The 14,244-nt window shown below is 55.2% G+C and overlaps 1 protein-coding gene across 4 annotated transcripts in view; it reads left to right on the top strand.

The window, feature by feature from the left end:
- The window catches only part of AK8 (adenylate kinase 8), a 114,952-nt gene that overhangs the window by 15,380 nt on the left and 85,328 nt on the right, over positions 1 to 14,244 (top strand). For 3 of the 4 annotated variants that reach the window (XM_079111766.1, XM_079111769.1, XM_079111768.1), the window contains one exon: positions 2,982 to 3,050. The exons of the other annotated variant lie outside the window; for it this stretch is intronic. In XM_079111766.1, coding sequence (XP_078967892.1) covers positions 2,982 to 3,050 — 69 coding nt within the window. The remainder of the gene's footprint in view (positions 1 to 2,981; positions 3,051 to 14,244) is intronic. 4 annotated transcript variants of the gene reach the window in all.

Here is a 14,244-nt window from a genome sequence, read left to right as displayed (position 1 = left end):
GGGCCATCCCTGCCTCCCCTTGCTCTCCCACTTGTCTTTTGCTATCTGCTTCTTGAAAATCATGGTGGCCCCATGCTTTCCAGGTGAACACATTGCAAAGCCAACTCCCAGGAGAGCTGCTCCCTCCCTTATGCTCTTATTATCTGCTCTCTCTCTCTCTCTCTTCCTCTCTCTCTCTCTCTCTCTCTCTCTCTCTCTCTCTCTCTCTCTCTCTCTCTCTCTCTTATTTTTCCCTCCAATTCCACATTCCTAGAAAGCTGCCCTGGGGTAAGCTTGGTTCCTCTCTCTTTCTTCATTCCCTCACACTCCTCATGCTTGCAGAGTGGCTGCTCCAGCTCCAGCTCTCACGGCCTCTAGCTTCTGGTCTGGTGGAATAATGATTCCTTCCTCCAGTTACTGTGCTGATGTCCTGGGCCTGGGTGTGAAAATGGGTTGGGAATGGGTTGGAGGCAGCTTCTGAGTAAGTCACACGCCTAGTGTAGAGTGAATCTGAAGGGGAGGTTGACCCCACCAACATAAGAGGGTGACTCCTTAAAGGAAATACAGGGGCTGAATGCATGGGGAAAAAATAAGAGCAAAAGCCGCAGTACTATGACTGATTTCTGTTGGAGAGATAGATGAGTCCTAAGGAGTCTTCAGGAGGTCCAGGCCTGCCCAAGGTCTCCCAGCTGGAGCTGCCATAGCCATTATGTAGCCAAGAGGGAGGAGCCTGCCCAGGGCAGAGTGGGGAGATGAGCCCTCACGCTGAGACGGCTCTCTGTCCTGGGAGAAAGGCTGCAGGATCCCCCAGCCCCGCAGTGCCCAGTGGGCCTCGTGTGCGGAATTCATTTTTACTTCCCGTCCTTTATCAGCGGTGTGGTTGGGAATGGGAGGACATTTTCGGCTCTTGGTGTTCACGACAAGGAGAGGTGACAAGGATCTGGCAGTGGCTCCCTGGAGCCCAGCCCTCCTTGCTTGTCCTGCAGGGAGGAAGGAGAAATGCAGGCGCACCTCAGGTGTGCAGGGTGACACTGGCCACAGGGCCATTCCATCCTCGTCCTGATATTATCTCATTTCATCCCCGTGGCTGCCCTTTGCAGCACATTCTCGTCTCCTTTCCAGATGAAGAGCCTAGGGCCCAGTGCACTGAAGCCCCTCATCCTGGGTCCAGGCCAGTGCGGTGCCCCTCTGGGCTGGTCTTTCCCTACGGTTCTGCTCCCTCTGGCAGCCTCCTCCTAGCGGGGTCTTGCACTGGACCCTTCGACCCCTCCTTCCCAGCACCTGGCTGGCCCTGTGGCCACTTCCCTGAATGTCTTATTCCCCAGGACAGCCCTCACCTCCACCCTCAGATGTCCAGGTCCAGCCTGCTCTTGTCTGGGACCTGTGCACATTGCCCCAGGAGAGTGCCAGAGGCCCCGAGCGTGCAGGGTCGTGCCTGCCTCCACCCCACTCCTCTGCACACGCAGGCGCCCCCTCCCTCCCCAGGGCCTGGGTCAGTCATGCTGTGTGAACCCACTCAACCTGTTCTGCAGGCCCAGAGAGCCTCGTTCCTGGGCGGGAGTGCGCTGGGGGCTGCCCATTCCCCTCACACCACGCACAGAGCTGCCGTGTGCTTGGACCCTTTTCAGCACTGTTTCTATGTCACAGCCTGCTTGAGGAGCCCTGTGACATGCTTTGTCCCCTGGAGGCAGGAGCTGGTCACTCTGACCCTACACATCACTTCTAGAATGTGACCTCTTCTCTAGCATCAGTACAGTGCCACCAGGGCTGCCACGAGCCCTTGGGACACTTGGGAAGCGAAGCAACGGCTCCTCTGCAACGGCCCTGAGCAACGTCCCTGTCTTGGTGAAGAGCGTGAGGCAGACCTCTGCCCTGCACCCTCAGCCAGGAGCTCTGTGTGCCCTCGGCTGCCCCGGCACGGCCCCTCCTACCATACCTGGGGACGAGGTGGCCCCGTGCAGCTTGGGATGTGTGATCTGGGCTGGCCTGGAGGCTCCTGCGGCAGAGCACTGGAGTCTGGGGACACACCAGCTCTCAGGGACTTGGGATCTCAGCGGAAGGGACTCCGGGGAGGGGTTTCCAGGGTATTGGCTGTGGTGTTGGAGGCTTTGTGAGTTCAGATCAGATCTGGTTGTGAAAATCCAGACCTGAACTCTATTGAAGAGAGATCGCTCAGAAGAGGAGAGCCAGTTCCAGCTTCCTGCCCTGGCCCAGCCCTTCCTGCCCCGTTTGTCACTGCCAGGCTGACTAGGCAGGTGGAGAGCGCAGTGCTTCAGAGATGGCTGTGGCTAGATGTCTTGGCTTCAGGCCCTGCCTCTGACCGCCTGGCTTTGACACCCTAGGGACATGCCATAACCTCCCTGAGCCCATCTCCCTTGTCTCTAAAAGAGGGATAAAGACAGTGCAGATTGTACAGGGTTATTGTAGCAAATGATCCCTACTTGCTGCATGAACTAAGGGATTTGAAGCTTGGCTCATTCATCGGTCAGCTGGGCCCCTATGACCTTGACTGCTGGTGCTGGGACAGTGGTCTGTTGGCTGGTACCTGTCCGCCACTTTTCTGGGGATGCCCTTCTTCACAGCACTTGCCGTGTCCCTCATCAGTGTGCCGTCACCAAGGTGCGCCTGGGAAGAGCCTGGGCCCCTCCCCACCCACCCTGTGGGAGGCACCCGGGCAGCAAGACGCAGTCCCTCCCCTGTAGAACCCTGCAGTTTACTGGGGACACAGACACAGCCATGCATTTCTTGCAGTGGGGAGTGCTTGGCAGGCCAGGCAGGCAGCTGCCCTGAGACTGGGGTGGGGTTGGAGTTGCTCAGGCGGAGTGGCTGGGGTCTTCTGAAGGGGCACAGGATAGCACCAGGTGCTTGGTGCAGGGAGAAGGAAGCTCCAGGACGTGGCTGGGTGGCGGAGGCAGGAGGGGCAGGTGGGGGCTGCCAGCTTGGGCCCTCTTGAGCGCCAGGATGCGGGCTGGGGCCTCATGCCCTGTCTTTCTTCCCTCTAGAGAGTTCCCAGCACGCTGCTCATCAGGCTGATCCAACAGCGGCTGACTGAAGAGGACTGCGTCAAGAGGGTGAGACTGCTGTGGGGGCTCTGCTGTCAGGACAAAGGGAGGTGAGGGGACGTGTTCCTCTCCAAGGGCAGGGATGGCCAGACCTGTAGAGAGAAGGCTGTCTGTGAGGTGTTCTTCCTGTGTCGAGCCATGGTGACCAGGCCCCGGAAGGAAAGGCCCAGCCCACTCGGGGGGTCCCAGGAGAGTCCAAGGAAGGGACAGTTACAGAAGCGTGCATGTGGAGGGAGGGGACAAGGCAACAGCGCATGACGTGGAAGCACCCAGGATCACACAGCAGCTGAGAGCTGTTGCATTTTGTCTTACTTTCTTTAAGTAATTCCCTGCCCTGTTTCAGAAAACCTGAGGCCAAAGAAAGAGGCAGACAGATCCCGGATTGCTCAAAATACCACTCATTGGGGACTTAGGGACAGAAGAATGTCCCCGGGGCAGTAGGATAGGGCATCCCTACATCCTGAGGCAAGAGGAAGGGGGTTAAGCAAGCTAGCCAAGGGTGGGCCAGTGGCTGGAACGTACCTGGCTTCCTCAAAATTTCCTCGCATGTTCAACATCAGTTACAGTGCTGCTCAGGCATCAGGGGCTGGCACGACGCTCTCTCCTAAGGATGCTGTCCCACAGTGCTTGGGAGCGTGTCCAGGTCAGGGCATGGGGTGGAGAGAGGAGGCAAAATAGGTTTTGACCAAGATGGCCATGGTCCTGTCAGCTGAACCCTGAGAACTCTGTGTGCCTCTCTCCTTCTGGCACCCAGGGACAGGGCTGTGTTGTCCCACAGGTCCCTGAGGCCCTGGGCTTGTTTTTCTTTCCTCTGCTTCTCTGATCTGATCAAACGTTTGCACCGCACTATTGCCAGGCCCCTGGACTCCCCCCTCTCCTGGGTTCCATTGACAAGCCCATCTGGGGAGTCCTTCCGTTTGGTTGTTGCTCTTCTTGGTTCTGAAGGTTGCTTCAGTTCTCTCTGCTTCTGTTTCTTGGCCGGTCTCTCAACCTTTCATTCCCTCATTAGGTGGGACTTTCTAATAACACCTGCCTTAGGGTCTTTGTCGAGAAGTCGTGCCAGCGGGATTTGGGGTCTGCAGGGGAGGCCAGGAACTCATGGATAACTTTATTTGGCTGCTGCTTTGGTCAGGAGATAGCTTGTCCCCCAATTCCATGTGTTGGGAGCCGGATCCTGGGCGGGGGTCCTTGGGTGAGTGGAGGCACTGTGGAGGGCACAGCTGTCTCTCGTGAGACCCCAGTTCGTTCTTGAGAGGAAGCAGGTATACAGCCCTGGGCCTGGGCCTGGGCCTGGCCCCGTCTCCTGGGCTTTCTGCTTCGAGATGGAGCTCCTTCTTGCAGGGCCCCATTGTCCTCTGTGGGGTGGGGGTGATGCTGTGATTGGTTGGGGCTCAGCAGGGCCTGTGCTAGGCTGTTCAGACTTTCAGCCTCCAGAACTGTGAGCTAAATACAACTTGTTTATTAAGTTATCCTACCTCGGCTGTTGTAGCAACACAAAAATGGATGCACGCATTGCTTTCCTGACCCCTCTCTGGCATCTCCCTGGTAACGACCAGCTCCCTGGTGCACTCCTTGTTGGTTTTCTGGCCAGAAAGCTGAGCTTGTACCTACCCTGCTCTGCTCACGACTCTGTGACTGCGCCCATGTTTGGCCAGGGGGCTGTGGTTGGCCAACCCCTCTTCCAAATATTACATTCACGTGATACAGAAATAGTTCTGCCCTTTCTCTTCAGCTCTACAGAGAACAACCTTCTGCCTCTAGGACGTTAGAAGTGGGGTCCGCCTGGCCATGTGCATTTTAACTAGTTTCCCCCGTCACTTGCTCCCGAGTCCTTAGTTCTCCAATCTGCCCAGTTCACTCAGAGCTTCAGGGCGCCACACTGCCCCGGCTGCCCAGACCTCCCGCACCCCAGCACCCTCCCCCTTACCGCCCTACCTGCAGCAGGGCTGTTCGTCTGCCTCGGGCTCCTCAGCAGTGGGAGGCAGTGTCACATGACCAGAATGAGGCTGACCGTGAGAAGCGGGGTACGGGGCACCACACAGTGCAGGTGAAACCAGGACCCCTCCGTAGACGGGGCAGTGGAGGGCCGCCTCAGCCTGGGTGAGTAGCAGAGGACCAAGGGGGGTCGGACTCCAGACTCGGGTCAGCCAACCTTGGGGAACGCTCCTTGAACTTGACCCCTCATCCACCACCCTTTTAAAGGTCTCCACTTCTTTCATCTGGGAAGCACCCCATCACCTGTCTAAAGGGGGAAGGAGCAGCCTATGGGATTGGAAGTGGGCCACACTTCCCACACAGTGCTCTGAGCTTCCAAGGTTGGCCCTGAGCTTGCCAGGTGGAGCGGAGTCCACACAGCAGGCTGGAGTCCACCAGGTCTGCCTGCCCGTCTTCAGAGCTGAGCAGTCCCCTCTTCCTCAGTGATTGCCAGTCATCACCTCTGGCCAATCTGCAACTGGTGCTGCTCCTCTGGCACGAGTGTCACCAGGGCGCCCAGGACTGGAATCCCGCCTTCAGCTGGGGACTGTTTTTAGAGCACGGCTGGGGGGTGTGGAGGCAGAGCTCTGTGTTAGAGCAGTGCTTAGCGTGCACCAGGCCCTGAGTTTAATCCCAAGCGCCCAGAAAACAAAATAAAATATGATAAAAACAAAACAACAGCACAGCCAGGCACAGTCTTGCACACCAGGCAGAATTTCAGATCGAGTTTGCCCAGGACTTGGGGATCAGGGCTATCGGCTTGAACACTGGTTCTAGACACATGGGCAGGGAGCAATTCTGCCATTACAGCCCCAGAGGTGGCACTTGCCCTGAGCCACTTGCCAACCACTGTCAGCAGCTCTGCCAGGAGGAGTTCCGGTACAGTCCTTGCTTAACGAGGGCAGTGGGACATTTTCTGTTGTGGAAGACCCTCTTGCCCCTCTCAGATTTCCTTTTCTTTTTTATTTATTTATTTATTTGGTGCCCAGGGTTGAACTTAGGGGCACTTAACCACTGAGCCACGTCCCCAGCCCTTTTTATATTTTATTTTGAGCCAGGGTCTTGCTAAATTATTGAGGCTGATTTTGAACTCCCAATCCTCCTGCCTTAGCCTCCTGAACTGCTGCTGGGATCAGATTTCCTTTTAAGGTGCTTAGGAGCCCGGACCACCAGTGGCCCCAGGAACCCCAGTGGGAACACAGTGTCCCAGGCGCTCCTCTCCAGGGGCCCCACAGTCGAGTGTGCTTCCACTGGCTGCCTTGGTGCCACAGAAGCTAGCAGCTGGAGTCCACCTGGTCACTAGAATGCCAAGGACTTGGGGCCCAGGCTGGCGGGAGGGCAAGCAAGGCCAGCTCCTCTGCTAGCCCTCCATGCCCCTTCTAAGCCCTGGGCAGATGGCGAGCTCAGCACTTATCCATGCTCACATATCCCCATCGCATAGACGCAGGGCTGAGGCTGCCCAAGAGCCACACAGTGGGGTGGTGGGGCTGGTCAGCGTGGACTCTGACTCAGCAGGCAGGGATGGCGCTGTGCCTTCTGCGCTGGTGGGCTGGTGGCTGTCTGCTCTTAGGTCCTGCGGCACTCACTGGTTGGCGGCTCTCTCCCACACGTCCCATCCAACCTGACTTGTGCCTCATCTCTGTGGTTACCAAATGCCTGGCCAGGGTTTGTTAGCAGCCTGTCTCCGCACCAGTGTTTCTTAAACACACTTGTTCACTCAGTCATTGATGGGTTCTCTGCTGCACGCCCCCTGGGCTTGGGCAGGGGTGTGGCACACTGCAGACCACTGGGCTGCCTGGCATGCACAAGCTCCTGGATCGCATCCCCAACACCACAAACAACAACAACAAAAAAGATTAAATGCCCTCGCTGAGGAGCACAGACTCTAGTTGTAGGAAGAAGATGATAAACCAAATAAGCCAAATATGAAGTCAGGCTCGGCTGGAGGTGAACTTTGGAGAACCACTCAGGAAAAGGGCCTGGCAGGGAGGGGTGTGTCCATGGAGGTCCACGTGTCCATGACATTCTCCAGCTGTTACGCAGCACCCAGTGGGGATGGAGGGAGGGAGGGAAGGGAGCCATGTGCCCTGCTGCCACATCATGGTGACTCTGAACCTCGGCATGGCAGCTGAGGCATCTGGACTGCACCAAGCACCTCAGAGCCACTGTCCCTTCCAGCCCCGAGGCACATGCAATGGCGCTATCTTGTGTGAGCTCTGTTTTCAGGTACCCACATCCCAGCTTTGGTGTGCTGGTGTGAAAGCTTAGCCTAGAACCCAGAGGCCAGGCAGGGTGGAGCAGCTCGGGAGGCTGAGGCAGGAGAATCGTGAGTTCAAAGCCAACCTCAGCAAAAGCAAGGTGCTAAGCAACTCAGTGAGACCCTGTCTCTAAATAAAATACAAAACAGGGCTGGGGATGTGGCTTAGTGGTCGAGTGCCCCTGGGTTCAATCCCCAGTATCCCCCACAAAAAAAGATAAAGAGGCAGGGTGGGCAGCATGGCCCAGTGGCCTGGTGCCCTGCCGGTAGGCTGCATCCCATGGGGCTCAGCTGGCCTTCTTTATCTCAAACATAAGAAATCTGGCTGGCCTGGGCTGCTTTATCTCTGAGGACTTCCTAATCTCTCTGCATCTCGGTGGGATGGTTTCTGGGAATCATGGTGGTTCTCACTATGATTTCAACTGGATATCCCACACTTGCCCTCTGTGATTTAGAAGTCTCTGAAACGCGCATTTGGCTGCTGGAAGCCCCTCTTGAGCTTATTTAGAAACTTGGTCAGCATAACCTGTCCACATAGTGCACCTGCAGTGAGACAGAGCACAAGGTCAGGCGTCCCAAGTCCTTGCCAGTGGCCACCACTGTCACCAAAATGATGGTGGCATCTACTATTAGTATAATACCACAATAATTGCTATTATGAGTCATGCCATATATGATTTCTGTGTTAAAACTCATATTGTCAGTGACGTTGACATTTGGATTGCTTATCGTCACGAGTATTGGGTGGTGGAGGGGTTGTCAGGATGCCTGCTCTGGCACTTTGTCCGCCAGCTCGCAAGGCAGGTGCACTTCACACGATGCAGAGAGGCCATGGCTGTTAGGCTGTTGGTGGCTGTGGGGGGTCACAGTGCAGCATGTGTGGCCAGGGGCCCACCCCATCCTCAGCAGCCCTGCGGAGTCCGCACTGCTGCTCCCAGCTCACAGGTGTTGCACCTTGCGGAAGGTCCCACAGCAAAGCCCAGAGCCAGATGCAAGCCCGGTGGTGTTCTTGCTGCCGGGGCCTGGTCTTGGGCTCCTGCTGGGTCTCGCGGAGGTCCGTGTGCAGGTCATGCCGGTCTGCACCGCCTTCCTCTGGGAAGCTGTCTCCTCGAGCTCCCGCCCCCATCACGGAATAGTGGTGGGGTCTGTGCACAGAAGTCCCTGCCAGGCCTGTGATTCTGATCATGTCCAAGCCATTGTTACCTGCAGAGTAAAGAAATATCGCCTTCAATTTGTTTTAATATTTCTTCTAACCTTCACGGGGCCCCCAGAACCTTTTTCATCTCTTCCCAGTGGAGACAGGAGTGAGAGGTGAGGCTTCTAATTATGTGCTTTGGTTGTTCAAAAGCAAAACAGATCCTCGTCCAAAACAAACAGGCTTTCTTGCTTTTAGGGAGAAAATGACACATATGCATATTCATTTATATGGTAATTATTATTATTTAGCTACACAGGGACTAGAATTGGTAATTTAGAGCACAAAAAGAAGGCAGGGAATAGTGTTCAGGGGAGAATAATGCAATCGCAGTCCATCAGGACTCTGGTTGGTGCCGGGTTTTCCTTTCTTTTCCTTTTTGGTCTAATGCAATCTCTTTGAAGATTTTTTTAAGTGACCATCAAATGCATAAAAGAAAGAAAAATGAGCAGTTTGTATCAGAACCATCAAAAGGCAGTGACTCTGTCGGAGACCCATTAGCTACTCCTCTGGACAGTACAGTTCTCGAGGTCAGAATGTGCCCAGATCTGCAGGCCACATCTTTTGGACAAAGTGGAGCTGAGACAGAGGCAGAGTTTAGAAACATGGGGGACGGGTCAGTACCAAAGGGCTCCTCACCTTTGCCTTGACCTCTGTCATTGTTCATGCTATTTTTGAAATACTAAAGAATCTCTTTGCTTTATTTGTCTCCTGATCCACCTCTTGCCTCTGCCCTGGATTCTTCCCAATCCTTTCCCTGTTGCCCCTGGAGAAATCGCTTTAAAAATACAAATGAATTTATTTCTTGGTCACAATACATCAGTCCATGTGGGTCCAAATTCAAAAGGTCCAGAGCCTCTGGCTGCTGTCATCAGCCACCCGTTCCCTTCCCTGCAGGTGGCCTGTGTTGACACGTTCTCGGAAGCACATCCTTGGGAAGAGTGTCCTGTGTGTGGACACACCGCTGTCTTACACTAAGAGAAGTGTGACAGGGCCTTCCGCTGCTCCCGTCCCTCTCATGGCCTGCCTTGACTCAGCCCCAGCCCTCCACCTCTCACCCACCCCTGGGCACTCACACGTGGACACTCAGCTCCTTCAGCCCTCCAGCTGAGCCTGCCCTACTCTGCTCAGGGCCTCGGCACACTATGCAGCCCCCAAGGTGACTCCCATCCATTTCCCACCTCCCAGCATCCACGTCTTGTGCAACCCCCTCCCCTAACATGGGACAAGATTATGGGATATGGTCACACTATCCAAGAAAATGTATTAGCAGACCAGAGAGAGGGTCTCCTGCTGGTACAATGAAACAAGCTGCCGCGTTGGAGAAGCTCTTGTGCAGGGTCTCCGGAAACTGTGGGCAGCCTCAGGCAGCAGGATGCCAGGGTTTGGGGTCAGCCAGTGGTAAACAGCTGAATTCTGTCAGCCTGAATGGGCTGGGAAGAGGATTCTTCCTCTACCAGGCCCCCAGATGAGAACGCAGACGGCTAGCACAGCAGCCTGTGCTCAGATCCCGACCTGTGAATCTTGTCACCCCTAGCCACCACACCCTCAGCTGGACAGCTGCTTCTCGTGCCTTCAACTTTGAGCAAGGCCTCACCAACTCTCATACACCCCCAAACATGGCCAGTGTCCTGTCGCATGCCAATGACATTCTGCCCTCCTCCTCGGCACCATAACACTTGGAATTAGGAATGAGCATTCTGAGAGGTCAGTGGCAGAGTCCCCAGCCTGTCACATGGTCCTGGCATGGACTCCATGCTTGGTAAATATTTATGGAGTGAATGAATGAATGCCATTTGGATAATCCCCCAGTTCTGCATCACCATGGCAATGAAATCCTGTCCAATTTGCTGTTGGTCTAGGGAGAGGATGGTGTTTAAAATCCAGCAGAACTATGCAATCAAACCCAAAGGTCTTAATGAGGCATTTGACAGGAGGAGCACATTTGTCTTCAGGTGACTTTGGGGAGATTGCTTTGGCTTCACCCTGGCAGGGTTTCCTATGAATTGTAGAGACCTATCTATTGACTTCCTCCCTTCCATCTTAAAATTATCTCCTTGAATACTGTGTCCGAGTCTCCCACTTGGCTTTGGTGTCCTGTCCCTTGATTAAGTTCAACTTCTTGAACTAAGTGTGGGCTTCTCTGTGGGGCCTGGGCCTCCAGCGCTGGAGAACTGTCACGTGTGCCTCGGCATTCTCCCGTTGGTCCCGCGGCTGCCCTGTTGGGCTCCACACTGGTGCCCTCTTCTGTGAGATCTGGAAGTGTTCTCTCCCTTTGTTTCTTTAATTGATCGTAACAAGCATCAACCACCAGAATGCTTAATTTTAAAACATTAAACAAAAGTGATCCTGCCTTGTGGATAAATTGCAGTTTATCTTATCAATATCTCTTTGAAAGTCACATTTGCAAATCATCCTACATACAACCTTTTATGAAACGGGAAAGTGAGTCTGGGGTGGGGGAGGGTAGTGGCTGAGTGCAGAGGCCCGTGGGAACAGCCACCACACCACACTAAGGCTCTCCTCTCGGTTCACTGCCTGCCAGCCAGGGCTCCGTCCTCTGTGAGCTGTGTCAGGCCCTTTGACACAAGCATTTTTCTGTCACCAGAACCAGACTGAGTTGGAAAGTCATAGACTGGGAAATATGTGGCTCAGAGAAAAGGGAGAATGTTTTCATCTGCGCTGCCGCTCCTTCTGTCCCAGCCACAGGGACAGGCAAGGCTGTGTCTGATGGCGCCGGCTGGTCAGGAGGTGACATCGTGTTACTCCACACTCGAGGAGTGGCTTTCTGGGATACACAGCGGCCTGAGCGCCTCTCAGCTGGGCTGACTGCACAGCCAGAACGTGGACGGGACGTGGCGGGAGCTGCTCAGACCTCCGGGCCGCTCTGCATGAAGTGCGCAACTGCTCACAGACGCGTGTGGAGCCTGCGTGCTGCAGGGCAGCAGCTGTCTCGCTCCTCCGAGAGAGTGAGAAGACACAGCCCAGTGCTCTGCACCATGCGCAGCCCCGAGGTCTACCTGGACAGAGTTAAGACAGTTGTCCCATGCTGGACGAGCTGGGGTGACGAAGGAGTGGAAGCCACATCGTGCTCACGCTAGGATGGCGATCCACCAGTGTGCCGCACAGCCGCTTTCCACAACCTCCACTCGAGGGAAGTCTGCGGCCTCCCACAGCTGCAGGGCTTCTTTCCCCCAGGACTGAGCTCCTCCCCGTGCAGCTGGGGAAGAGCTGGAAAGGAAGCCAAGCGTAGTGCAAGGAGTTTTCGCAGGCACGCTTGGCTCACCTGTCCCAGACTCAGGCGGTCACTGGGCACGTGCCCAGGGTGGCCAAGGCAGGCATCAGCATCCCCAGGGCCCAGCGGTGCTCCACCTCTCCCCCGTCTCCTTGATGCCTCTTCCCTTTCTTCTTCTTTGGCCATGACGTGCAGAGTCACCTGCAGTGACTGATGAAAGCTGGACCTGCAGGATAGAACCCTGAGGGGCACTGTCGGTGTCTGCATTTGGTGGATGGAGTTTTGTCACCGGCAGTGCCTCTTCCCACGACTCCTACTCTTCCACTGCAAATAAAGAGGCAAAGACCAGAGCCTGTGCAGCGGGGTGGGGGCTGGTCAACCACGTGGCGGGGCCTCTGCTTCAGTGCTTCAAAAAATATGACCTTGCTCTGGACTCATGGGGCCTGAGATCATGGTAGAGTGCAGAGGAGAGTTGAGGTCGCACTGGGGACAAGACAGACCAGAGGGCTGACGGCTTCTAGAAAGGGGCTGCTGCACAGGACACCCGCCTCTCACTGGAAGGAAGATACATTGCCGAAAAGAAAAAACAGCCCTTGTGGGAAAGTCTCAGGGTCAGGACCCCAGCTCTACCTGCTCCCACTCCTGGTGCCAAAGAAGAGTGTCACCATTGATGCAAGCTCTGAGCACCCTGCCAACCGAGCTGGTCCCAATCCCCGAGTCTCTGCGACAGGCTGGAAGCAGGGGTCCAGCCCACAAGTCTCAGTGGCAGTGGGCGGTGTTCCTTCTGCTGTGCACAAGATGCAAAATGATGCTTCGTGGTCACAGGTTAATTTCTTTTAGATCTTGTTTGCTCTGGAGACTCAGTTACTCCACGATGAAGGGAGATGATGAAACACTCTTGACCGTGGGACCACAAGTTTTAAATCTACTTGGTGAGTTTCTAGGCTCTCTTTATTTTTTTTTTTTTTTCATTTTGTTCACAGATTTATGTTTCCCAGCCCAAGGCAAGTCAGTATTTTATAGTGGAAATGTTAGCAGGGCGCAGGAGCCGGGTGCTGGCCCACAGAACCTACAGCCGCTTGCTTTATTTCTCCTTGCGGTGTCATTGGGCTGGCATCAGTTACATCGCTCTTCCCACACTGACGTGGGGGCACAGGGTTTCCTTGCCACTGCTGTGGCTCGCAGGTTTATAGATGTCGCCGCATCCTCTGAAGAGTGCGGTTTTATTGATCCACTGCTCTGCTGAAGCCCTGGGCTGTGTGTTTCTCCAACACAAGGGCACTTGGGACTGCAGGGGACCAGAATGGGAGGTCTGAACCCCACTCAGAAGACCCAGCAGGTGGCAGCAAGGCAGGGGCCTCGGGGGGCAGAGCGCAGCGAGTCCACTGGCATGGCCCCCTCGTGGGTGTGCTGGGCCCTCACATTGAGGCCATGGCTGTCTGGCTGGCTGGCCAGCGTGATCTAGACTTTGTTAGTGGCATGTGCGGACCCCTGTCTACAGCTGAGCAGCAGGCGCCACGTGGACAGAACAGCCTTCTGACAGGCGTCATGCACTTGTGGTGCTCCGGGGACCCCTCACTGTCATGAGGGCAGAAGACTGAGGTGCAGGGTGGAGTCTGAGATTTGGGCAGAAGCTCACGTTCTCTGGAGCAGCAGAGTGTTAGAGAGGCGAAGTGATTGGAAACTGGACAGGGCTCAGAGCCACCAGCTGCATCACTCTTCCCAGGGTCAGGTCAGAGGCCAGAAGCAGAGCAGGCACAGCTCTCCTGGAACCCGCGAAGCAGCTACAGCAGGACAGAGCAGAAGGCGCCAGCTCCTCCTCCCCTCGCTCTTAAGACTTTAGCTCCGTTTGTTTTTAAAATTAGCTGTCAGCTGTGGAAGCTGGTGCAGGCCAGGAAGCTGCCACCTGCCACGCCCACCACTGCCCACCAGACCCCGGGGTCACTGACTTCCTCCTGGTCACACCCAAGTCCAGGTACTGGCATTGTTATTCCTGCTCTGCAGATGAGGACACAGTCACACAGGTGGTAAGTGGGGGCCTGGGAGCCACACCAGGTCAACACTATCCATGGATAGGATTTTACAGAATCCTGGAAGCTAAGCGGGTGAATTTCAGCATTTGCTCTCTGCAGCTATAATCTGTGATAAATGGACCACCCTCAATCTTAATGAAAAATCATACCAACTACCTGAGAATGTCAGAATACAAGAGCAAATGTGTATTTTATTAGCCTGCCTTTTATTGATTGAGACTCTGTGGAACAAAGGTAGGAAAGGAGAGAGGCCAGGCAGCAGTCCTCTGTGCTATCAGCCCTACGTGGCTTGTCCCACCGCCGCCCCAAGGGCTCTGCCCCTTCTCCTTAGGGTTTCAGGGAATTGACAGGGTCTGTAGGAGAATCAGGCTGCCTGACTGCAGGCAAAGCGTGGCATTTCTGTGTGCAAAAGCCTGTGGATGCAGAGCAGTCGGCGGCCTGGTCGGGGCCTATTTTCAGTGCACTTCCAGTGTCAGTGTTAGGCCGTGAAGTATGTGGTCCCCTACCTG

The sequence above is a fragment of the Sciurus vulgaris genome (assembly GCF_902686455.1).
Source record: "Sciurus vulgaris genome assembly, chromosome: 15".
NCBI lineage: Eukaryota > Metazoa > Chordata > Mammalia > Rodentia > Sciuridae > Sciurus > Sciurus vulgaris.
This window is presented reverse-complemented; position numbering and strand designations above follow the sequence as displayed.